The 26,250-nt window shown below is 47.7% G+C and overlaps 1 protein-coding gene across 2 annotated transcripts; it reads left to right on the forward strand.

Moving 5' to 3' along the window:
• The first annotated feature begins 366 nt into the window (after positions 1 to 366).
• Igfbp2 (insulin like growth factor binding protein 2) lies at positions 367 to 25,781 on the forward strand. 2 transcript variants are annotated; one of them, XM_074071679.1, is made up of 4 exons: positions 367 to 388; positions 22,136 to 22,365; positions 22,832 to 22,972; positions 25,288 to 25,781. In XM_074071679.1, the coding sequence occupies exons 2-4, from the start codon at positions 22,192 to 22,194 to the stop codon at positions 25,450 to 25,452; spliced, it is 480 nt and encodes a 159-aa protein (XP_073927780.1). In that variant the 5' UTR covers positions 367 to 388; positions 22,136 to 22,191; the 3' UTR covers positions 25,453 to 25,781. The 2 variants fall into 2 exon arrangements, with proteins under 2 accessions (XP_073927780.1, XP_020041962.1); XM_020186373.2 differs by lacking the exon at positions 367 to 388 and adding an exon at positions 567 to 1,099.
• The last annotated feature ends 469 nt before the right edge of the window (positions 25,782 to 26,250 follow it).

A 26,250-nucleotide genomic window follows, 5' to 3' on the forward strand; every position in this document is an offset into this window, starting at 1 on the left:
CCAGAAATTGCACTTTGGGTTTTCTTCTGTTTAGGGGCTGGTTGGGGCTAGCCTGGTCTAGAAGGGTCTGAACATCTTCAGGACTCTCTCAAGGTCATTGTTCCAAGCAACGTTATCAGCAGGGGATGCTATCCCGAGGATGGAGGAAGCTGGTGTAAGAACTGAAATGTACTTGAAGGTCAAGACTGTGCCTTTGTGTTTCTCCAGCAGCTAGCTCCTTGTTGGCCACATGGGAAGGGCCCAAAGTCTTTCCAAACTGGACTATAGACAGGAGACAAAAGCTCCGGCTCTTCCTCACTCCACGCCACCCTACCCAAGCTTGCAAGTTATTATTAACTCTCCAGGAGTTGGCGAATCAGGGATAGAGGAGCGTGGAGGGACGTGGTCAGTGAGTATCGGGGGACCCATGGGACACAGAACCAAGGCAGGGTAGGCGGGTGGGCGTGTGCGCAAGCACGTGCTCGCGCGCTGGAGTGCTCGGGGAAGGGGGTGGTCTCCCAAAGGGGGAGGGGAGAAGGCAGGGGGCGGGGAGAAGCAGGCTTTTTAGGACCCGGCTGCGGCGCGGGAGGAGGAGAAAGAAGGAAAGGAGGTGGCTCCCGCGCTCGTAGGGCCGTGCCACCTGCCCGCTCGCTCGCCGCTGTCGCGCTCCTCGCCGCCAACATGCTGCCGAGACTGGGCGGCCCCGCGCTGCCGCTGGTCTTGCCGTCGCTGCTGCTGCTGCTGCTGCTGCTGGGCGCCGGCGGCTGTGGCCCCGGGGTGCGCGCTGAGGTGCTGTTCCGCTGCCCACCCTGCACACCCGAGCGCCTGGCTGCTTGCGGTCCCCCGCCGGCCGCACCGCCCGCCGCCGTGTCTCGGGAGGCGGGCGATGCCCGCGCGCCCTGCGCCCAGCTCGTCCGAGAGCCGGGCTGCGGCTGCTGCTCGGTGTGCGCCCGGCTGGAGGGCGAAACGTGCGGCGTCTACACCCCGCGCTGCGGCCAAGGGCTGCGCTGCTACCCCAACCCCGGCTCCGAGCTGCCCCTGCAGTCGCTGGTCATGGGCGTGGGCACTTGCGAAAAGCGCCGGGACACCGAGTACGGTGCCAGCCGCGAGCAGGTTGCAGGTAACGCGGGCTGGCATAACTAGTTGGGAGAAACTTGGAGGGGAGGAGGCAGCCTGGCCGTTACGTACGGAAGGAGAGTGCGGCGGGACGAGGAGAAAGAGGGGACTCCTTGATCAGATCCAGAGAGATTATTGAGGGCGGGAACCCGAAAATCAGGCCCGGGGAGGGGGACTGGAGTTAGAGCAAATGGAAGAGCCCTGGTTACTAATTTGGGGGGATAAATGGGGAGAGGAAAGACGTCCTTGTTACCATAACCTTCCCCGCGTGGAACATACTCCGATTTGTGTTTCGGGAGTGGGAATTGCTGAGGAGAGGAGGTTGTTGGTCAGATCGGTGGGAGTAGGAGCTTCAAGCTTATCTGGCCCGATAAAAGAGCTCTAGTGGGATCGTCGCTGAGAGGCCGAGGCCACCCGTGCCAGTGGAGGGGGCAGTGGCAGGAAACGGCGCATGGAGAGACTGACTCTTCTTCAGGGGTTGTGAGTTGAGAAGCACTTGGTGCTTTGTAGGGTGAATTGCGCATAGAGAACGAAGAGGGCTCTTGCAAAATGTTGGATGGGAAAAACAAAAAAAACAAAAAACGGGGTTGGGGATATTTGGGAAGCGACCCTAGCAAGTTTAATGTGTGTAACTTAAGCCGGATCGTCAGCTCCATTCCTAGGTGTGGGCCATGCGGTAAAGCATCTGGGCCCCAGGTCTGCAGGCAGGAGGAGCCTGGGGCAGGGAAAAGCCATGATTCTTACGTGAGTGATACATCCCCACCCCCGTCTCCCCCCCCATCCCGTCTCCCCCCCACTTTTAAATCCAGGGACCGCTTCCTATCCCATGGAACTGGGAACCTGGGGTTCTTTGTTAAGGGACCCTCGTCCCTTTCAAAAAGTTATTTGGGGGACACAACCAGGAAGCTGTAAGGAGTTCACTTCTAAAAAGAAATTACAAAAACCTCGCCCCCATGGTCTGGAGGAAGCTGTAATTATTTTCTTTCCTCTTGTAGACAGTGCTGAAATGTGTCCACTACTTGCTGATGCTTAAAAGGCCAGTTAGGCTGACTAAGTTTCTCAAACTGGGGGGGGGGGGCGGGAAGTAAAAAGAAAAAGTGTGAACACTCTTGTTGCTTCTCAGCTTCTTTGTAAGCCCCCTCCCTTCTTCTAGTCTGCTATTGTTTTTTTTTCTCCCCCCTGCTCTCCTTGGGAATGGAATTAGGGGTCAGGGTTGAAATCTATTTCACTCACAGATTTTGACCTTGAGTACTGAGGAAGGTAGGGCTTCCTCTGAGTGGAACCCCTCTGTTCCTTTCTTCTTTCTCCCAGCCTGCCATGGAATTAACCCTTTCCTCCTGTTGCTTTCAGAAAGTAATAATAAAGAAAAAGAGAAGTCCTCTCCCACAGAGGCTCTGGTCCCCAGTCCTGTTCTCCTCCCCCATCACTTTTGGCAAACTCTGGTCCACCCCCCGCCCACCCTGGGGAGGTTTTGTGCAGTTTCTGAGCTGAACTTGGGTAAACTAAACATCTTCCTCAGCAGGGTGAATGTTTGCAAAGGCTCCATAGAATCCTTTGGATTTTGAACATTTTAATAAAGTGTGGTGCTTTTTGTTCCTCACCATACAACCGTGTATTTTTTCCACTCCTCATCGTTTTACTTAAGCCTGAAATCCAACTCTCTTGCTTCTCAAGTGTCTGAAGCAGGTTTGGGGTTTTCAAGCAGGCGACAGATGCAGGACGTGTGTCCCCCTCCTACTTTCCCCTCCCACCACTTTTCCTTGCAGCCGTGGTGGTGGTGGTGGTGGTGGTGGTGGTGGTGGTGGTGGTGGTGGTGGGGGAGTTGGCAGGGGAGCCGGGGGACAATGGGGTGAGTTCATGGGAAGAATGTCACTGCGGATTTTCTGCCTGGTTATGGGACTCCCTCCCACCAGCTCACCCCAGCTGCCTCCTCAGCCTTCTCCCAAGGCCTGGATGCCTTCCTGCATTTTTCTCTTGTGCCCCAGTCTGGAAGAGGATGTTAAGCTGAGGTAGGGGGCGGGGAAAAGAGGTTGGGGTGAAAGCAGGGTTGGGGGAGAGGGCACTGGGGGAACAGCCTGAGCTTGTAGGGGTGCAAAGAAGAGAGGGGGCAAGGATGGAGGCTTCTGGGCCTGTGGGAAAGGGTGGTGGGCTGGGCAGGACCTAGGGTCTTGCTGCCTGGAGAGTGCTGGGATCTGAGTGGGGGCAGGGTGGAGACTGCACATGGCCCAGACAGAGACCTTGACACTGCTGCCTCCCACTCTTCATCTGCTCATCTCTTTCTGCCCCCTCTGAAGAATGAGCACCCCCCCCCTCCCTATCCTGCATTCCTCTTTGAGCAGGTTGCTTTTGAGAATTTTAAACATACCCTCTTATTTCAAGGCAGCGAACCCCAGCAGTTCCGGCTTTGCTGCTAGCTCTTTTGTCTTTGTTCCCAGGACTCAGGGGCTGTGTTGCTGGCTTCCTGGGGATGGCACGGATGCATGGGGTGGGGGTGGGCGCTTCAGAGGGTAGAAGTGGGTGGTGATGAGCTTAAATTGAGGGGGAATGTGCTGGGCTGGGGCTGGTTGGTTCACAGAAACTGAGAAGTCAGACTGGGGGATAGATGTGGGGAGGCCTGGAAGAAAAATTAAATGGGGACCCTGAGATCTGCATAAAGTCTGGGTTTTAAAAGTATGTGGGTATATAAGGAGTGAGTAGAGAAGTGCCTAAGAGTTGGGATGGCAGAGTTAGGGGGCCAGGCAGGGTCCTTCCAGAATTCAGGCTGGACTGGTTCTGTATCTCTCTCCAGTCTCCTTCCCTGCCGCCTTACAATGCTGGGGATTATGCAGAGGGGCGGGGCGCTCAAGTGGCCTTCTGGCCCTCTGCACATATAAAGGTGCCAGTCATCCAAAGTTCCAGAGCCAACCGGCAGGTCGTCTTGCTGGTGGGTGATGAGTGGGAAGCCCCAGATCCACAGTTGCTGGGGGAAAGGGGGAAAAAGGGGAAAAAGGCAGGCCCTGTTTTATAGTGGCTCATTGCTGTTTCAAAAATCAGGGGGGAGAAAACAACGGGACTTCTGGCTCCCAGCACTGCTTTGCATCTCGTCTTGCATAAATTTGCATACCGAGTTCAAAGTCGTAAAATAGACTCAGGAATGAGTGGGACCCACTGTTGCTGATTGTTAACACCACTACCTTCCGCCTCCCTTCCCCCTTTCTGGACCAAACTCCCTGAACTAACTCTGCTAAGCTGCCTGCCAGAATCCGCAGGACTGTGTAAGGAGGAGATGGGGGGCGAAGGGCTGATGCCCTGTTACCTGTCTGGGCATGTTCCACACCTGTCTTGGAGTTCCACACCGAATCAGGGTGTGTCTCTGTCTGCCCAGGCCTTGGAGGCACACATACAGTGCATGTTCCCTCTGGCCTCCAGCTGCTGTAGCTCAGAGTAGGCATCTGGGGTCTTTTTTGACTGAAGTTCTCTACTCACCTTCTACATATGTCCGAAACATTACCTATAGTTTCCTTTATGTGGTGATAATGACCCAATTCTTTAGACAAGGTATTTGAGGAAACCTTGAGGAAAAAAAAATCCTACACAACATCAAGGTTGTAGTTCAGAACCCTTACAAAGACAGGACTAAGGGTGCTGTGAGTCAGAACAGGTGAGAGAATGTAGGGAGAACTCACCTGTTGTGATCATGAAGGTCTATCTATGAATGCTTCTTGGACAAATTGTGCTGCTGAGTTTTCTGGCAGGCAAAGAGAAGAAAGTTGGCTCTTGCTGTTAGCCTACATGGAGTTTTAAAATAAAATGTTCAGGCAAATCATTTCTTTGAGTTAGGGGACCCATGGACATTAGTGCTGTAAAAGTGCCGTCAAGTACCTGGGAGCATATCCACTCATCTTCAGACATCTGAGGGTTTACTGTGAGACAACCCCTGTTCTCCAACCCAGTGAGCAGACAAGCTTCCAGTTGGTTCTCAGTGTGGCTATTCTCTGCCATAGAAAATGAGACTAATTGCTGTTAAAACTGATATGAGGAAGTTCTGAAAGTACTTGGTGCTAATGGAATGGAGAATGGGGTAAGTACACAGCTGGAAAGACAGTGGGGGATGCTAGAGGGAACTCATGTGGCAGAGAGTGCCTGCCAAGCACTGGAGTTCAATCCCCAGTATGGACAAAACACAAAAATAAAATAAAAAAATAAAGGGAACAAGGGAGGAGCAGGATCAATAGGCTACATCCTCGTACATGCTGTACACACACACACACACACACACACACACACACACACACACACACACAATTTTTTGGAAGGGACCCATATCTACCTTTGCCATCTTGTTCTCTCAATTCCATGCCTCTCCCTTCCTATGCTTCTCCCACTCCTGGTCCACCTGGGACATCTGGCGGCATGCTAAGTAGGTGGACAAGGCTCAAATAAATGACATGGAAAATATGGGCCAATCAGAGGGAGATCACATAGGTGACTTGGGAGGCTGGGCCAGGAATGTTGAACAAAATATTTGAATGAGGAGGCTGATGGGCAGGTAGGCAGGGGCTGAGCTTTGGAGGAAGGGACTGTTGTAGGCAGGGGATGAGGGGACAAGGCGCTTTTCTCCTAGTGCTGCTTTTGCTGAAATGAAGGCACAGAAGAGGGGGTTATGCTTTGCTTCCCCGGGGGAGCCAGGGATGTGGCTGGCAGATGTTCCAGGCCCTGTGCTTCTCCTTGTTATCTCTGGCCAGCGTTTTTGAGGTGGCAGGCAGCCATCAGAAGACGGGTCATTCCCCCACCCCCCATCTGTCCTGTTTTGAACTGACTGTCTTGACCATTCCCTTGAGGGGAGGAAGGTTTTTGCATCCTTGTCTCCCAGGTTTGGACACAGGCTCAGTGGAGGTATGGATAAATAAGGAGAGACTCACCTGGCATCTACTTGCCCTCTTAGCCCTTTGCCTCCATGGCTAAGCTAAGCAAGGGGTTGAGCTGTTGTCAGATTTTGGTTATCTCAATTCACTTCATTCTTGAGAGACTCAAATCCTAAAATTGGGGAAACTTAAAAACTGTAAGCGGCCAGCATGCATTGGTTAGACAAGGAAAACGGTAGGGTCACATGGTCTCTAGAGAGAAAGAGCTGGTAGAGAGCAACTGATGATGGCAGTAGCCTGGCCTTTGCTGTCAAGTTGACCTGGTTCCAAAGCAGACAAGTCTCAAAACTTTCATGCTGAGCAGAGGCCTTCAGAGGCCAGGTTTGATGGTGTGATAGATCAGTCGTGATCATGAAAAGTGCCTGGTGCATAGGTTCTTCACATGTTAACTGCTTTAATCTTGGCAAGTGACATTTCTCTGACACTTCACTAGCCCTTAAGATGAAGGCCAAACTGAACAAGTCAGGACAGCTGCTAGTCCCTAAAGGCAAAGAGGTTTATTTTCATGAGCCTCACTTTCCTTATCTGTAAATCAGAAATCCACATTACCAACTCCACTGTGTCCTTTACCAACTCCATTGGGTTGTACTTGGGTGGGTGGGTGTCAAACTAGTTAATACATACACAACTAAACACTCTTGGTCGTGAGTCACTTGGTTTCCCTCTCTTTACCTATAAAGGGAAAATGTTCATACCTCTCTGACTTGACTTCCTGCGGCTGTAGTGAGGCCCTTTGTGGAAAGTGTATGAAAGTGTACTTTAAATGCAATATAAACCCAGCTGACAATAAATAAACGGTTTGAGATCAGCAGGCTTGCATTTTTTATGGATGAGTTAGTCAATTGATGCTCTTTGGGCCCATGTCTAATGTCTGGGACTGACTATTCTTGGGATGTAGTTCACAGTTCATGTTGTGCGTGCGTGCGTGTGTGTGTGTGTGTGTGTGTGTGTGTGTTCGAGGGGAGGGCGCTGGGGACTAGGAGGACAGAGCTGACCTCAGAGCTTCGATACTTGTGTTCTTTTACCAGCTTGGCAATTCACAAGTAGGTGACTGGGCTGAGCCCTGCCTTCCGACCAGCCAATCTGGGGAGATTCAACCTTCCATTTGTTGGGGCCTGGAGAACTAGAGAATACCGTACCAGGGGCACATATGGGATGGGGAGAGTAGGGGTAGGTGAAGGCCTCACTACAGGTGACCCTTAAAGGATCCAGGCTTCTCAAGAGGGTCAGGTACTAACTGAAGTGGTCCTGACTCTTAGTATGTATGGTAAGTTCAAGAAAGTGCGGTGGTCAAAGCCAGCAAAGATCCCAGGAAGCAGTAAAATTGGGCTTTCAGATCCGGCCTCTCTGAGCCTAGGATTCCAGAAAGTTGACCGGGATTCTGGCAAAGAAATTAGATGTTCTTTCCAAAATGACGCTTTCTTATTACATTGTCTCCAGAACTGACCTCACTGCCGAAAGGGGGAGCGGCCTTTCACTTTGAAGGGGGGTAAGGACCCTCTATGGGTATCTTGGTTGGGGAGGGTTTCTGAGTACTGGGAGCCCCAGAAAGCCCTCTTGAGTGGCTGCCTGTGTGTGCACAGTGGTGATTACTCTGGATTTTGACATCTGGTGGAAGTGGGGCCCAAGGAGAGTAAGGAAGGTAGATGTTTCTATTTGGGGTTGTCATATACCTAAGGGTGAAGCCCAGGACAGTGGAGACAAAGCATAGTATTTGTCACTGCGGGTTTGGGATGGATGGTCCCCTTAGACTCTGACCAGGAGGTCCAGGGATCCTTGTGGGATTTTAGGTTTTGGAATACTGTACCCCATGATGAACAGAATATGTGAGATGTGACAAGTTTTTTTGCAAGTGGAGAATGGGCCTCCCCACAATGCTCCTCCCTCTCCTTAGCTACAACCCCTCCACCTCTGTTCTTTAACAAAGCCAGGGAAGATCTGGGCTGGCTCAGCCTGCATTGTCAGTCAAGCATTAGACCTTGCTCAGAAAGCCAGCTCCTCCAGAAAGAAATGCCTGCCGTCAACTGCAGTCAGGAATTTTTTCATTAGCCTTCTTTTTTGGGGGGAGGGGGAACTTGGAAGCCTTGGAGCCCTTTTGGCTGCCAGCCCCACATCCCTTCCTGGCTGTGTGGGGAAGCAGGGCAGGAGTGAAGACTGGGGAGAAGGGGGCAGGGGCTGGCAAACCTCCAGCTGTCGGGCACAGGAATTGGCCCATGGGCCCTGGTGAAGTTGGCCCAGAGTGAAGCCTGGGGAGGTTTCTAATTAGTGGACAGCTATAGGTGTGTCAGCCTGTGCTTAGTTCAAGGAACTGAGTGGAGCCAGGGAGTCGAAGAGGGGAGGAGGACTAGGCCACTGAAGCCCTTGTCAGTTGGTGTTGGGGTGGGGGACAAGAGGAGCTTGTTCATCATCATGATGAGGAGTTAAAAAGATGGGGGGCTTCCAGCTCGAGGAATCCTAGTCTGTGGGGGGGATGCGGATTTGTTGGCAGTAGGCAAAGGGTGTTACCTCAAAGGGTAAATGACTACAACGACCACGAAAATTGCTTTGTTCTACACATCTGCCACCAAAGAGCCCACTGTTTCTTGCTCCTCCCCTCTCCCCACCAGCTCAGTTTTAGCCTGATGATTCTCTGCGGTTGTCACACGAAGAAATCAAGGCTGCATTCAGGTTTGAGTGCCAAGGCAAGCACAGGTCTCTGGATTCTCATTCCAGTGCTCCATTCCATCAGACTTACACATGCACGAAAGCAGTGAATTATAGAGAAAAGCTCCTTTTCCCTGGGAGGCAGTAATTAAGGCATAACTTCTCAAAAATATTCCTTTATGCAACTCTCCAGGAAGTTTCTTTTAGGTATATTGTCTTTACTTCAGAATGGAGGTGCCAAGTTACTTCTGGATGGTGAACCTGCTTTCAAAAGTGCCTGAAGCAAAGAGAAAGAGAAAATGGCAGTCCCCCTGGACCCTCCACCTAGCCCCTAGGACTGTGACTGCCTGATAACACTGGGGTGATTTCTGTAGCAACAGTGGTGGAAGGTGTGTCAGGCAGGATCTGGTGGACTGGGTTTACTGGGTCATAAAGGGTTTTGGGATTGGGTGGAACAGGTTGCCTTCTTCTCTGAGAAGATGGGGATTCTAGAGAGAAGGGGTCAGCAGAAATGAAGCTCTGGGGTTAAAATGACTTGTTTAATCTTTCTTTACATATACCATTCTGATAGGTTAAGAGCTATGAAGGAAAACAACCTGAGTTTTCCTTCACCTTTCTCTCCACCACTGGCTACGTGACTTTGTGCAGTTGGCCTCCCAACTCCATGGCTCAAGATTATCAAGTGTGAGAGGGAATAAAAAATTATCGACCTCATGTGATTGCTTGATGATAAAACAAAGTTGTGTAAATAAACCACTCAGCACAGAAACTCAGATAATCAAATGACACATTCTGATCCCTTCTTCTGTACCTGATCTCAACACAGAGGTCAAGAGAAAGGCAAATAAATGCCTGTTCCCTGTTTTCTGATTGGTAATTTTAAGGATATTGTTAGAGGTGTGGTTAAGTGTTTAGCTGCCCTTTGCTTTGGAAAGCCTTCAGTGAATCCAGAGTGTGGTGTCAATGGTTGAGGGTTTCTAGTGGGTAGTCACAGCCATTACTAAGGTTCTGCCAATACCTCGATTGCTAACCATGGCCCGTTTATACCCCAGAAGTGGAAATTCTTGCTTGATGCTCTGCTGGTTGTCTCTAGTTTAGTTTGCTGTCTCTTAAACCAAGAGTGCATAGCCAAGAAAGGTGATGGATGTGATGCAGTATTAGATCAGACACAATCAGCGAACTTTTAGTTGAAGAAAGAGCAAAACATGGTGACCTATTTAAAGACACTTATTTATATTCAGTGCACTTCTTGTGCTGGTTTGAGAGTGTGGCTGGCAATCCTGGACATCGTTGCAGGTTTTAAATGCATCCTTGGCATTCAGTGTGTCAGGCTGGAGTATCTGGAAGCAGTGTTAGGGATCGAGAAGAGGCCAGCTGAAAGGGAAGGTGATGGGAGAGATTGCAAAGGTCAGTTTGTAGCCCTATGGGAGCTGTGCTGAGGGATCACATCTTTAGAACCAAGTGCAAGGATGGTGGTTTGAATATGGGTCCTAGGAGAGGCAACTGTCCTTCCTCCCCACGTCATCTGCTCACTGCTTCTCAGTACCTCTAGCCACTCTTGCTGCTAAAGGGCCTAGATGATGGAGAGGCCAGAATAATGAGAGAAAGAATGAATAAGAAGATACTGTAGGCCAGGTGGTGGGTTGCTCTTAGCATGACCAGCTTTTCTAATGTTTAAATACTGATTGAGAACCTACTCTGTGCAAACTCACTGTATAAAAAGCTGTCATACCACCTGTAGTGCATGCTTTCAATACTAAAGCATTTACAAAGTTGAATAATTATCCAACAAGAAACGAAGTCAGAAGAGATGTATCTACATTTAATAAACAAGTTTCTCAGCCTTTTGACCAAGGCTCTGGAAGATCTTGATGTGAAGTAATGAGGTCCCTTTATGGTGAATAATGTTACAGAAGTAGGAGAATCAAATTGGACATGTATCTGCTTCCTCAGTCTTGGAAGAAGAAAGCACATTACCTTCCTTCCAGAAAAGCAAATTGAGCACACAGAATCTCTCCCTTCCTGTCTTCCTTTGATTAAGTATCAGTTCTAAGGCTCTAGAAGGTAAGACTAAACTTGTGTCTTCAAGAAGTTTCCATCCTTCAGAGGAGGAAGAGAAATCACAGACTCACTGCTTTTTTGCTGATGGACTCCTTCCTGGGAAAGGAAGTAGAAGTGAATTACTAGGGTGTTTGCCCAGTGATATCTTTCATCTACTGAATCAAATAGTCTTTGGAAACTTGGTGACCACATTGTCCATTTTCTTCCCTCCTCAAATGGTTCCCCCCTCAATTTTGCCAGGGGAAGTCATCTGATTTCTGCCCATGCGCATTTTGTCATCTGTTTTTGTTCTTTCCCATGAAACTCTTGGGTAACTTCTAACCTGGATTACTCTTGTTTTAGTTTATTTAAGGCTGTTGTCTTTTTGGCTCTTGGGGAGACAGAACAGCGATTTCCTTTCTACTGGGTATTACTGGCCCATGGACACCTCCATCACTCTGTATCTCTGTACCCCCCATCCTTGGGCTGCTCCAGGATGAGCTTGACACTTGGCTTTCCATTCTCAGGCCTGAGCCATCTTCCTTCCTTCATCTTGCCCTTTTGAGTCAATGACCTCTTCCACTGTTTTTAGGTCTTTAGCCTGATTCATTTCTCAGCTCTTTGTGTCAGAGAAATGGTGAGGAGCTCATGGCAAGGCTCCTAGTGGTAGGCAAGTGACGCTGGGAATATTGTATTAGCCAATGAAAGTGGTGTTGAAATCTGCCATGTTACAGTTCTTCAGTCATCTTCCAGCTAGTAGGGTTCAAGGGTCACTACAAGTTTACCGTTCCCTTGTTCTATAAGGAAGGTGAGGGGTAGATAGCAGAAATGACTTATTTATTTATTTTTGCATGGCTAGAGATTGAACCCAGGGCCTCATGTGTGCATTCTACCATTTGAGGCATACCCTCAGAGAGGATCAGCCTTGAGAGATGACTTTTTTAAAAGAAAAATTTTAAAATGCAAAAATGAACTAAGAAAAATATACCAGTTCCAGCCTACTGGTTAATATTTTGTTACCATGCAGTACTTAGTATTTACCCTAACTAAACAGATTTGTATAAACATAGATGACAGATGACCAATATGTATAAATTTGCATTTATATGCATATGCAAATATGATGGATGACTAATATTGTTCAAGTTTTCTCTGAAAACAAATTGAAAATGTGTGTAGAAAGTTTCACGTTCTCTGTCAACATTAGGTTTTTAAGATCTACTCATGTTGATATACGTAGGTAAGAGCTAGTTTTTCTAACTGCTGTGTGTTATTCCATTGTTATCTACTGACTGATTGTATTTATCTGTTCACCTGTTGAAACACTTTCAAGTCAGGTTGCTGACAGTGCTGTAATGAATGTTTCTATGCATGTGCATTGTGCACATGTAGAGACAAGTAGAATTTCAGGGTCAAGTGTATTCTGTTACAATAGCCTCTGGTCCAAATTTGTACTGATGCATACTGTACGTACTTGGGCCTTCAGCAACTAGGTCACCTTGCCATTCCCAAATGGCTTGAGTTGAGTACGAGGAGAAATGTTCAGGACCCATGGGAAGGAGTGAAAGCTGATAGTGCTGTTTGCCATCTTGATATCAGTTTCTCTGGCTCTTCAAAGCCAGCTTGGCTGTCAGAGTCCCAGAGGACCTGGGCTGAATTCGAGCATGTTTTTGTTTTCTCAAACTGTCTGCCTCAGCCCTGACCCTCCCCAGGTCTTTGCAATTCCAGGAATGACCCTGGTGTTTATAAAGCAGCCCTTTAGAGTATGCACAGGCAGGGAGGCTCTGGAGAGGCTGTGCTATTTCTCTTCACTCTAGGGGAGCCCGAGATGAGATGGCAGTGTGGGGGCATGCTCTAGAAATCTCCGTGATGCCTGGCCAAGAAGGGTCCCTTTGCATGTGTCCAAGCATGCCTATGTGTCTGTTTATAGACTCACCAACCAATGGGGCGAAAGAGCTTGTGAGGCCAGGTCTTTTTGAAGTATATACATAAGGCTGTATCTCTCTCAGGCCTTGTGCTTGCTAGACAAGCACTCTACCACTTGAGTCATGCCCCCAGCACTTTTTGCTTTAATTATATTTCAGATAGGGTCTTGGGATTTTGCTCGAGGTTGGCTTGGACCAAGATCTTCCTACTTATGCCTGCTGAGTAGCTGGGATGACAGGCACACACTACCATATCTAGTCTTATTGGTGGAGATGGGGTATTGCTAATTTTTTGCCTGGGCTGGCTTTGAGCTGTGATCCTTCAGATCTCAGACTCCCAAGTATCTGGGATTATAGGTGTGAGCCACTGCACCTGACTCGAGGCTGTATCTCTTTTTTCAAAAAGGCATTTTTCTCTCCTTACTAAGTTTTTCATGAAACCTGGGCAGAAGAGAGAATTACAAAGTAATGGGGCTCTGGAAATGTCAGAGTTTGAGGAGTCTTGTTCACAGTATAGGTTCCTTGACCCTTCCTTGTCCAGGCTTGCTGTGTCTCACCAGGGCTTTCTCGGTTCAGGACTATTTTTAGCAAGCTCTTCAGATGATCTCTTGAGGACAGCTTTGTTTGAAAATCATTGGCTTGGTCTAACTTACAGATAAGTGCACCAAAGTCAAACCAGCTCAACACCCTACCTAACATCACTCAGAGCCCCAGGAATGGTAAAGTCTAAGTTGGCACCTTGGTCCTCTGGCCTTCAGGCCAGCACTGCTGTTCCTGCCACATTAGAACTATTCAAGAGTCAGTGTTAGAAAGTCCAGGTAGAGAGGGGATTGTTGGCTAGGTGGTCAGCACTTTGCCTTTCCTGCTCCATTGTCTCCTGTAGGTGTTTTGTTTTGGTTTTGTTTTGTTTTTTTTTTTACTGTACAAGAGTGGTGACATGTGCTTACTTGGCTTTTCACTTGACAGTTTTCAGAGCTCATCAGTAGTCAGCTGAGTGATAGGCCTGTGGTAGCTGCAAGATGGTCCCTGGATGAGTGAGGGGACCTGTGGATGTGTAACATGGACAAAGCCATTTCCTTCCACAAGGGGGATTCAGAGAGGAGGGGCCACTTATCATGGAACAAATGGTCCGCTGGCCAAAGATGAGTTGAGTTGTCCTAGAATGTTGTGGCAGCTGAGAGACAGTGGCATTTGAGAGATGCTAGGCTTTGTTTGGCTGACTCCTTTCAGGGAGCAGGGCCCCAGAGAGTGGGAAGGAATGGGAAGGGAGTTTGGAATGGAGGTGGGTGTCTGCAAATAGAGTAGGGGATCTACCAGCTGAGGTGGTCATTTGCTAAGTTATAGTGTGTCCTGAGGCTAGCCCATACCAGGACAGACACCCTTGTACACTATTCAGAACTTCAGTGCCATAGGACATTGCTGCCTGTCACCTGCCACCTCTGACCTTTTGAAAAAAGGTGGGAGAGACACAGTGTCACTCACATAGAGAGACTAAGGTTCTCCAGTTAAAGTTTAGCTAAAAACATGACAAATAGAATCCCTTTTCTAACTTCTGCCTCCCTCCCTGCAGCATGGCCAGAGTGATTAAACCCAGCCAGTCAGTGACTGTGTTTTGGAACATAATGGCCACATATATGGAATTTGGTGGCTACCACCAGCCATCCAAAGAGACTGGCTTCGAATCTGTCCAACAAATGCTGTTTTCTGGGTGTGTCAGCAAGTTAACCCTTGCGTGCTAGGCACTTAGGAACCAGTGCCCCTCCCTCCTTTTTTTCTTCCTTCCTTTCTTCCTTCTCACCTGTAAATTCTGTAAATAAAGTGAATTTAGGCAAATCCAATCTTGCCCAGGGACTTTAATCAAATGGCAGAGAGCTTTGATATTTGGCAACATACAGAGTTTAAATAACTGGGCAGAAGACATTTCTCAGTGCATGCAAAGCCCTGGGTTTGATCCCCAGAACAAAACCAAACCAAACCAAACCGAAATCTCCTATTCCAAACTCCCATCTGAGGCAACAAGGATCCCTTTCACAAATAAATAAATAAATAAATAAGTAAAATTTAAGAAGAGAGGGCTATCTCAGTGGTAGAGACCTTGCCGAGCATGTGTGAGGTCCTGGGTTCAATCCCCAGCACTGCAAAAAGTTAAAAAATAAAACATGGAATTTACATCCAACAAAATCAAGCTTTAGAAGAAATATGCAAATAGATAGTGTTGAGGAACTCTCTTACTTATTTTTTCATGCATTTGACCATTCTGCAGGTGAGTTATCACCCTCCCCCTACCTAGTGTTCATTACCCATTTAAGAAATAGCTCATTCTAAAGCTTGATTTGGCCCACAATGAGAGTCTGACGCAGTATAATAATGAAACTGTATACTGTTTAAATAGTACTCATCATTTACATAAGATGATTTTCCCCATTTTGCAGACTTGAAAAAGATTAAAGGGTTTTGCCAAATTGATGGATGAATGTAAGTGGCAAGGCTAGAATTCAAGGCTTTTGTTTCCTTTCCCCATTTAAATTTGTTAATGGATTGTCCACTACCATGGATATTAATGGAGAAGTCGTGTGGGGAGAAGGAGGAGGGGGAGGATTATTATTTATTCTTTGCCCAGCATATGTCAAGGTTAAGTGCATTTTGGGAGAAATTGATAATGAAGGGGCCCTGTGAATTCTGTGCCAGGCAAGGTGAAATCAGGAAAAGCAGCCAGCATTCATTCCTCTGGTCCAATATTCAGTAGCAATTCTTGAAGAACCTGGAATGCCAGTACCTGTGGAAGGAAGTGAACCAACTGGAGGCAGTGGTAGGCCCAGGGCTGAATTAGATCATCTCCGTGGTGCCTCCAGCTCTTAAATTTCAAGACAATCATGAGATAGGAGGAGAAGGCTGGAGAATGGTTAGGGTTTCTTCAGAATAAAAGAAAAGGAGGGGAGACATGTTGAGCTACTAGGAAGATGCAGGATGGTTTGGGGGAAAGGTCTCCCCATCCCTTTTTAGCATGTCTAGTGATGGCGGGGAAGGTATTGGCCTCCTCAGATCCAGATGGCTGTCCTGAGCCTCAGGTTTGCCACCTTTAAAGTGGCACAACTGATCCATTTCTCTCATTTTAACTGCCTTTCTCATCTCCAGGTGTGTAAGGTAGAAAGATGTGACAATACATAACTAAGGCAGGAATGGAGCCTCCTTGCTCTTCAAGACCTCCACTCAGGGACACTGGGATTGTTTATTGTCTCTCTTCTCTTTGGAAAAGCTCTCTCTTCTTTATATTATAGTGAAATTTCCTGCTTCAGTGTTGCTCAGTTGCTGTTTAGAAGAGAAGAGCTAATATTTGTCAATCCATACAGAGAAGTCTCCCAAGTCCCTTCAGGGGCCTTGCAAGTCTCTCAATTTTCTCTAAGCCTGAATCCTTTTCCAACTATATCATTTGAGTTGCAAAGAACTACTTCTTATAGTGACCTCTGCACTGTGTCCTGCTTAGCTGAATATATGTGGCTGCCGAATAAATATTATTCTGGACCTTACTCCCTTAGGCAGCAAAGGATGCCACTTGGCATTTTTGTTCTGAGGGAAAATTCTACCTCTAGTTGGAATTACACATCTGGAATGCTTTCTTGCTGATCACTCCCATAACCTATAAGAAAATGGATAGAAAGAAGTTGGTATCAGGGATATTCTTATCCAACTGAGGTGGAGGGCTGGTGGGAAAGAAATGGAAGGAGCTAAGAACTCCGATGGATGCTCCTACAGTGTTGTTAAGCACTTACTGTATACACATGCACCACCTCTTGGGATCCTCCTAGCAGCCCATTGGAGCTGGACGCCATTAGACCCCTTCTTACAGATGAGCAATGGAGGCACACGTTGCTTAAGGACAAGTTAGTCCTGTGCTGAAAAGCTGGATTCAGACTTAGTAAATCGGACTTTGGGATTTGAATTCTTGACTGGCTTTGGCTGGGAATACTGACAAGGCATCAAGGCTTTGCTCGGCCCATAGTCCTTTCTGATTTCTACCCAGTCAACTTTGCATTTCCTTTCCCTGGGCTTTGACTTCAAGAGCTAGCAATTGGACTTGGGTCCTGAAGCCTGTTCCAGAGAAAGAAATGAGTGTTGTAACCACCTTTATTTTAATTTTAATTAAAAACATTTTTTTGCAGGGTGTGAGAAATGACCCAATATGTATGCATATGTGAATTAAAAAAAAAAAGAAGAAAAAGAGGAAATGCAAACACTAGGGGGAGAAATGACCCAAACATGGTATGCACATGAATAAAAGAAATTAAGAAAAAAAGAAAAAAACAAAAACCGTTTTTTTTCAGGGCCTTATGTTTGCAAGACAAGTGCTCTATCATTTGAGCCCTAGCCCTAGCCATCCCTTTTTTTGGTTCCTTGAGGTAGGATCTTTCTATGTAGTCCAGGTTGCCTGGAACTTGGGATCCTCCTGCCTCCACCTTCTGAGTGCTGGCATTAAAAGCATACACCACCATACCCTGCCTCTACTACCTTTAAAAAGAGCCTGTGTGATCAAACCAAGCCCATAGATTTCCTCATGTTATTGGCTTGTTTGTTGGCAGTGGTGAGATCAATAAATGAATGGAACATACTCTGTAATCCAGTTGACCTCTGTGAGGGTGGACAAACTGACCTTTACCTTCGGGAAGTTGGGGACATCTTAGGACAGGAAGTCAACTCTATTCTTCCAGGAGAGAAGGCTGGCCCCTGTGTTCTGGGACCTGGAACCACTGAGGGTCACATTGTGACAATCATGGGCTATAGACGTTTCTGTCTTGGTGAGCCCTTCCACAAAAGCATTTGAAAATCATATCACAGCTGTTTTATTAAAAAATAAATCAGTATCATTTATTAAAACTTTTTGACTTGAATGTTTATTTTTTTTCTTCTGATTTTAGTATAAAAGAAAACATTTTCTAGGCTCCTAAACACTGTGTCTGCTGTAGGGTAGACACAGGACCACTGTGTCTACCAGACATGTAGATCCTGTAGAGTCTCCAGGGCTGAGTGCACGTTTATCTGTGTGTACTCCTCATATCTTTTTTCTTTTTTCCTGGTGCTGGGGATTGAACCCAGGGCTTCATGCTTGCTAGGCAAGGGCTCTCCCGCTTGATGCACATCCCCAGCTCTCTGTGCAACCCTCCCTTCAAATATATTTCCACAGTTGGCAGAGGGCTTCTGAGCATTAGATGTTAGGCTGACCTGGAGGACTCAGCCAAGGGATGTTTCTTTGGCCATTATCTATGATAAAAGTGCCCAAGAGGGCTTGGAGAAGATGAGACAGCAGGCTCTAGGGTGGCCAGGGAAGATCACTGCACCTCAACCCAAGAAGCTGTGGACCTGTATGGCTGGGAATGCAAGGGTGGTGGAGAGGTCTTAGCCACTGCAGGAGTGCCTAGTTAAGCTAGATCAGCATTGTATAGGTCCTGGTGTCATGACAGCACTGGGCTGGGAAGTCCAGGCCATTGGATAAGAACTTACTCCAGAACAGTGAACACTGGGTCAGTTTTACCTCCTCTGTGCTACTTGGTGTTGTATGAGACATTTTTGGTTGTCTCATTCTAGATGATAGAGGCCAGGGATGCTACTCAACATACAATGCATAGTACAGTTCCCTATGACAAAGAATTACTGAGACCTTTATTCTGGATGATGTCACAGGCCCCAGGGTTGGGCAGGTGGAACCTTTCCAGAAGCATCATGATAGGACTACATGTGAATACCTTTCTTCCCTTCTTCAACTGGGGAACATGTAATTAAAGCCATAGTGGAGACTGGCTGACTTAACCCAAGCCTCAGGGTGGGCAGACAGCCTCTTTCTACCAGGACAGGGCCAGGTGAGCTTCTGAAAGTCACAGGCTTCATGCTCACACAGAGGAAGTTTCCAGAAATGGTGACAGTGTTTTGCTAACAGATTCCCAGCGCCCTCTCAGATGAGAATCTTGCTATTTAGTCCAGGTTGGCCTCGAGCTCAATTCTCTAGCCTCAGCTTTCCCTGGTGTACCATCACACCTGCTTAGTCCCTGTCCTCTTTAATTACCATGTGAGCAGAACATGGTCTCCAGCCTGGAAGTGTTGTGAAGGTCTTGGGAAATGATTCCTGCTTCTGTTGGCCAGTGGGGCAGGGCGCTGTGAAGAGAGGTGATACCAAGGGAGATTTTGGGTACACAGGGCTTGGACGCTGTCTTCCATTTTGTCTTTCTCACTTTGATCCTGGGTGGCTGGGAAGATGAAATGCCATTGGGGTCTTTCTAGCCATTTTGTTCTCCTCTTCCTGCTGTGTCTGTAATGGGAGAAAGGCAAGGAGTGTGAGATCCCCCCACCCAAGTCCAGGTGCAGAGAAGCAGGTCTGGAAGTGGCAGCAGCAGGACTGGAGTGAGGTGAGAATGGGGATCAGTGGCCCCTACTGTGCCAGAATCTGTATGATGCTTCTAACATCAGTTCTAAGAAGTTGGAGAGCTTGTGTCAGCACTCAGGTTTATTTCTCAGGTTTGGCCCATCTGACTTTCCCAAGCCTTTCTCCCCCAGCCTTCTGTCCTGCACCTCAGTGTCTTATCTAAAGAAGGCAAGGGCAGTGTTCTTTATGATTGGCCCCAGCTGTATGGCCCAGTCCCAGAGGGTAACCTGTGAGGACCTGGTGGTACAGGGAAAGTGTGCTGCATGATGGGGTGACTCAGTATCCCCATTCTGGGGAACCTGGCAGGTAGCTGAGCAGGGAGATTTGACCTACTTCTGGAGCCTTTGGATTTCTGCTGTTCCCCACCTCAAGGAGCAGACAGGGAGGACAAGTGGGGGAGGAGTTTGGGGCTGGCACCTGAATCTCATTAAATCTTGGTAGAACAGGACTCCTCCCCAGCCTGGATCCAATGCTAAATCCTTACCCTTCCCCTGCTGTGGTAGTGGGGCTGCTGGAATGGGATTTAATCTTTTTTGATTTATGGTGAAACCCAGGCTACCCAGTGCCCCTGGGGAGATAGCCATTCTAGAAAGATTTTTCTGGGTTTCAGAAATTTTATGTATTTACATACTTTAAGTCTTACTTTTTCTAAAGTACTTTTGGACAGAAATCTTTCTTAATGTTGAATACTTTCCCTCTTCCCCTTTCTGATATCCCAAGGTCATCATGATCAGTAATGGAGCTATAAGACATGGAAGTTCTCAGGGTTGTCAATAGGTGTGGAATTGTTTGTCATGAATGAAAAGTCTCCAGAATTCTTAGCATTTTTTTTTTTTTAGTGTCCTCTTTCCTCCCTGATCCTTGATACTACTTTCCACTGTCTACATGTATCCCATCTCCTTTTAATTTCGTTCACCACTGGATTGGATACCAAATATTCAGAAAGCAGACTTACTGGAGCAGTAGTGTTGTGAACCACCAAGGTTCTTAGTGTGGTGGTTCTCCCTCAGTCTTGTGATGAAAATGCCAAGAGTTTAAAATGAACAGACATAGTAACAACTATTATGATGCTCAGTCTTGTACTCCTTTGCTTTCTGGCTCTTGGTCAAGTTCTTCATTGCTGAATTAGTAGATATCCGGAGCGGTGTTCATCATTGTTGTCATCAGTGTCATCGTTATAGAAGGGATAATGGATAATGGATAGTTTGTGTTCCAAGTTGTATTTTAACTGCTTTACCTACAACATGCCCTCTACAGTTCTGTGAGGAAAGAACTGTCATTTTCCAGTCATTTAGGAAAGCAGAGGCATGAAGAGGTTATGTACAGGGAAACACAGCTGGTAGAGAAAATGGCAGAGCTGAGGGTTAACCCGAGTGTGCTTCCCTCAGCCAGGAACCCTAGATGCTGCTGAAACCAGTGAGAACCAGCCAGATATCAGGCCCAGTGAGAAGGGATGGGGCAGACCTCTACTGGATGCTTCTGGATGCTGGGGACTGTATGGGACAGCCCTTGACAGCAGGTGCTGCCATAACCCCTGTAACCACTCCTGTACTTGACATGGAAGAGATGCCTCCTCTCCTTTAGCTAAATACCGCTCAGTTCACAACAATGCAGAGGGAGATGGCATTACCACTGACTCTTTCCAAAATACAGCACTGCTCAGTGCCACACTGCCTGAATTCTGAAGGGTAGTGAATTCCGAAGCACTACTTACTGGGTACCTCACCTCAAATATTTTAAGAGAAATATTTTAAGAATCATTCCATTTTGTGATCAGGACTGTAAGACTTTAAGGAGAAAATGCAAGATTTGTTGAAACCCCTCCCCCGCCCCCTGCCCCCACCCAGATCTTGTTGGGACCTGCAGGTTCATGGCTCTGGGTGACATGGTCTGGAGCTCTGCCCTGCATGTGTCTACAAGGGGCTGGAGTTGGGTGATGACATCCTGTCCTTCCAGAGCAGGCAGGGACTTGCCTTTCTTGTTAAAGCTTTGCTACATGCTTCCTGTCCTCTCACCCTCCCCCGGATGGACATGCCTCAGTCAAGGATGACATCGTGGTAGCTGGGCTGAACTCAAGGTTCTCTCTGGCTGGGTTGTGCACACAAGAGGTTAAAGAAATTCTGAATGGATTCTCCTTGGCTAGACATCTTGATGAGGTGATGCACCAAGAGCAGCTGAAACTACAAAGTGAAGGGAGTCATAGTTCCTGTTCTTGGAGTTCTTAGTGTAATGGGGTGAAGTGCACAGATAGACTTGGAAACAAGAGTCAGTAGGGTAGTTCTTGAGTAACATAGTAGCAAAGCAGTATAGGAACATCTCTGTGAGGGCAGATTGGCAAATGAAGAGTGATGGAAATGCTGGAGATTGGTTTTGGCTGGCAGGTGATTCTCCACCTTGCATTGCTTTGCCATTCAGGCCATGGCCCAGTGATCTTTGTGGCAGGAATTTTTAAAAACTCACCTAATCTGCACCAGTCAGACCATAAATAACAAAGAACTTAAATTTGGGATTAGTGGTGGCTGAATCTGGGGGTATTGGTTGACACCAGGATTGACTTGCTCATATTCCATGTGAAGGCCTTGTGGATGCCTTCATCCTTCTGTGTTCCTTTGTTCTGTCCTGACCTCATAGGATGGGGGCAGAATAGAGGAGGCATCCCTGTCATTTCTCTGGATCACACAGCTTGAGTTCAAATCCTGGATTTATCACTTAGCAGGTTTGCGATTGGGCTGGCAGAGTGGCTCAAGTGGTAGAGAGCCTGCCTAGCAAACATGAGGCCCTGAGCTCAAACTCCAGCAGTACTGTCCCCCACTCCCCAATATATATATATGGTTTGTGATCTTGGGCTCTGTGAACCTCAATTTCTCTATAAAAGTTGAGGGAGGGTGCTAACAGCACCCACCTAAGACTGTCACTGTGTGACTGAAATGGATAATCCATTACCTTATGTTATGGATAGCTAAACGTGGGTCCTAGTGTGTAGCTGACCTCTTAAGGTGTCGGTCATCTCCATCCTAACCATTACTCATCATTTCCATCCTCCTGTTATCAAGAGGGCCCATCTCCATGGGAAAATGGACCAGGAGTGCGTCCTCTCTTCCTTCCTGTCTCTGCAGACAATGGTGATGACCACTCTGAGGGAGGCCTGGGAGAGAACCATGTGGATGGGACCATGAACATGTTGGGAGGAGGCAGCAGTGCTGGCCGGAAGCCCCTCAAATCAGGCATGAAGGAGCTGGCTGTGTTCCGGGAGAAGGTCACCGAGCAGCACCGACAGATGGGCAAAGGTGGAAAACACCACCTTGGACTGGAGGAGCCCAAGAAGCTGCGTCCACCACCTGCCAGGGTCAGTGGGGGGCTGGGTCTGCTGAGAGGGGAGGAGGTAGAAAGGGAGTCTCACAACTAGGGAGGGTATCTTACTCTGACCTATGCACTTTGTCACCTGTAAGGAAGTCATGTTTTCTCCCTATGCCGCCACTGATGTTCAATGACTTTTTGGCTACTCAGCACTCTGGCAGCAAAATGGACAGGACATATGGTTTCTTGAAGTCTCTTCCATTAAGGCCATTGTCACAATCAAGGAAAGGAGTGAAAATTCACTTCCATTTAACTTTTGTTAAGAGTGGATTAGGTACCACCTAATCACCAGGCTGATTGTCACTGGTCCTATCTGCTAGCTGCATGAAAGCTGATAGGCATACGTGAGAGTCCCTTTCCCATGAATGGCTACTTTCTGAGGCCACATTCAGCACCAGTGTTTTGTGGGCCCATTATTGTCTCTACATCTGTCCTCTGTGCCTGTCTGCTTGCAGACCCCCTGCCAGCAGGAATTGGACCAGGTCTTGGAGCGAATCTCCACCATGCGCCTTCCAGATGATCGGGGCCCTCTGGAGCACCTCTACTCCTTACATATTCCCAACTGTGACAAACATGGCCTGTACAACCTCAAACAGGTGAGTGTGGGTGCCAACTTGGCACCTACAGCCCCAGCTCCTCCTCAGAACCAGGCTCTGGTATGCCTTGTTCCTGTCCCACCTACCTGTAATTCTCTGAGGTCTGAGTGCTGAGCTGGGATGCAGCCTTCCTTAATGATGGGTCAGTGGGCTGGTAGTGCCAGCTGCCAGGCCAGAGAGGGTGGGGCTTCCCTCCCTGGCCTCAGGCAGGTCAGGACTGACTCTTCTCAGGACTGACTTTTCACTCCTAGCCAACTGCCAGCCATGTTTAGTATGCAGGTTAGGAGGGGGCCTCCTGGAGAAGTGGGTTTAAGTTAATGCATCTTTTTTTTTTTTTTTTCTTGGTGGTACTAGGGTTTGAACTCAGGGCCTCTCACTTGCTAGACAGGCTCTCTACCACTTGAGCCACTCCACCAATTACTTACATCTTGGTTTTTACTGAGAGCTAATTCCTGGGCCCACCTCCAGACACTTGTCATTTACCCTTAGGGACCAAAATTTTGCATTTCTTTAAAAATTTTTTTTCATGTGCTGCTGGGGATTGAACACAGGGCCTCACATATGCAAGGTAAGTTTTCTACCACTGGGCTATACCTCCAGTCCCAGGAGTTTGCATTTCTAACAAGCCTTCATGTGGTCCATGAACCATACTCTCAGAATCACCAATTTAAGCCATTGGCAAAGTAGCCAATCTAGTTTTCAGGGATCTCAGGGAATGGAGAATTGGGGACCGAGAAACACCATTGGGAACATTTCTAAGAGTGGTATCATCATTCTAAGTACACTGGAGAAAGTTAAGGAAGTTTAAGAAACCCCCTAGGAGCCCTTTGCCTGCCCATTTCTTCATCAATGTGCCTGTGCAGTTTTTCCCCCTTGAGATTATAAATACTTGTCACATAGCCATACACTTTGTAGTTCTTAAACATTGATGGAATCCTGGATTCAAGTCCTAGAGGAAGCACAGCGATGCTTCCTAAGTTCTGGGCTTGGAGTTTGCTCAATTGTTACAGTGCCTGCCTAGCAAGAGCAAGGTCCTGTGTTCAAGCCCCAGTACTGTCAAAACAAACAAACAAACAAAACCCCCAAACCCAAAACAAAACACATAAACAAAATCAAAACATTGATGGGTTGTTCTTTTGCTTATCCCACCCCTATCTTCTACTTCATCACCCCTTATAGAGGGGAAGAAGAGTGTGTGCTTTTCTTGTGAGAAGGAGGAGAGACAGTGTGGTCTCCAGCAACGCAGAGGTTCTCAGTCCTGGCTGCACACTAGGATTGTCCAGGGAGATTTAAAAAATATGAACTCCAGGACTCACCCTGGGGATTCAGATCCTCTGGATCTGTGGTGCTTTGTGGGCAATAGGGGCTAAAAGCTTTTTTGGTAACCCTAATGGGTGGCCAGGGTTGACTTGAAGGGTGAATGTGTGGAACCAGAAGATTGGGTACAGGGCTTTGCTCATCCTTTTGGGGTTTTACTTCCTCACTTCCTTCACTGTGTGGGCATCTTGCCCCTCTAAATATTACTTTAGTATTAAAAACTGTTTGATTGGATGTCTACCCTCCAAATGTAAGCCAATTTCTTCATTTGGCGCCCAGAAGAAGAAATCGTTCTCTCTCCTAATGAAAAGCAGGTTGTCCACTCTACCTATGGATAACTAAAGTGATTTGTAAATACTAATTAATTAGTTCTATGGATAAGAGTGGGGGATTCTAGATGAGAATGCCTGAGTTCAAATCTCAGCTTTGCTTGTGTGACCATGGGCAAGTTATTTAATCAGTCTCTGCTTTAGTCATGTCGTGTAAAGTGAGGATAATAATGGTAACCTAATTCACAAGGTGGGTGTGAGCGATATGTGAAGGTATGTGTTACATTTAAACTGAATGTTTGGCGTATGTATCGTTTACACCAAGTATGTGTTGGTGCACAGTCTTACTTATTCTGATACGAGAGTTTTCACCTTACACTGTAGTCAAATTCCAGCATACTGGGTCCCCAACTAGATGGGACCTCTTTGAGGGTGGAGCTGAGTCTTTGTCTTTGGGTGCCTCCAACAGCCTTGCTGATGGGAGTGGTTCCTGGGCCAGCAACATCAATATCACTTTGCAGCTTGTCAGTCATGCAGAATTTCAGGGCTACCCCCGACTACTGAATGAATCTGCATTTGAACAAGACTTCCAATGCACACTCAAGGTTGAGCAGGGACACCGTGCAGTGCTAGCTCAGCACAGGGTAGCAGCTCAGTAAACCCTGGTTTGAGTGAAGGTAACTGGCTACAAGGGATGTCCTCAAATTCTCTCTCTCTCTCTCTTCTCAGTGCAAGATGTCTCTGAATGGACAGCGTGGCGAGTGCTGGTGTGTGAACCCCAACACTGGGAAGCTGATCCAGGGAGCCCCCACCATCCGCGGGGACCCAGAGTGCCATCTCTTCTACAATGAGCAGCAAGAGGCTGGTGGGGCTCATGCCCAGCGGGTGCAGTAAACCACAGCAGCTGGTGCCTGGCTCCCCCACCCCTAACACCAGCAGAAACAGAGGGTGCTTGGGTGGAGGGTGGGGAGGATTTCCTAGGAGATTTGACACATGTATTTATATTTGGAAAGAGGCCAGCACTGAGCCCGGCACCCTGCTGCCCTGCCCTGCCCTCCCCTCCCCAGCTGGAGATGCCTATATTGTCCCTTTCTGCTTCCCCTGGGGAGGAAGGGGAGGTGGTACTAGGGGAGCTAGGTACAGGTTTGGGAGGGGAGGAAAAGAAATTTTTATTTTTGAACCCCTGTGTCTCTTTTGTTTAAGATTAAAGGAAGGAAAAATAATGTGTGTGTCTTGCCTGGGTTTTTGGGGCCTCCCTGGGAAAGAGCCCTGGAGGGTTGCTGACCTCCTCCTGCCCAGCTTGCCCCAACTCCTGGGAAAATGGGAAAGGTACTGTTTCCCACTGTAGATGGGAGCAAGGAGGATGAGGCATGAGGACCTGCAGCCTCTTGCATACAGATCCTAACAGGACAGCCCAGGAATCTCATCAGGGAGGCTCCAGGTCCCCCTAGGCTCCTAGCTGGCCCTTCTCAGGCATAGGATGGATGGTGAAGGAGAACCAACAGAGAAGCAAACCAAAAACAAAACCAAACCAGATGACACTGCAGTAAGGGCTAGGAAATGAGAAACATTGAAAATGGGAGAAGATATTCTGCCCAGGAGAAGATATTTCAACTGGGCCCCAAGGGAAAGAGTGGGGCCACTGTTGACTGGTTTATTCGCAAAGGTGTCACCTCTGAGAATTCAGAGCTG

This window comes from Castor canadensis, chromosome 4, assembly GCF_047511655.1.
Source record: "Castor canadensis chromosome 4, mCasCan1.hap1v2, whole genome shotgun sequence".
In the NCBI taxonomy this organism is placed as follows: domain Eukaryota; kingdom Metazoa; phylum Chordata; class Mammalia; order Rodentia; family Castoridae; genus Castor; species Castor canadensis.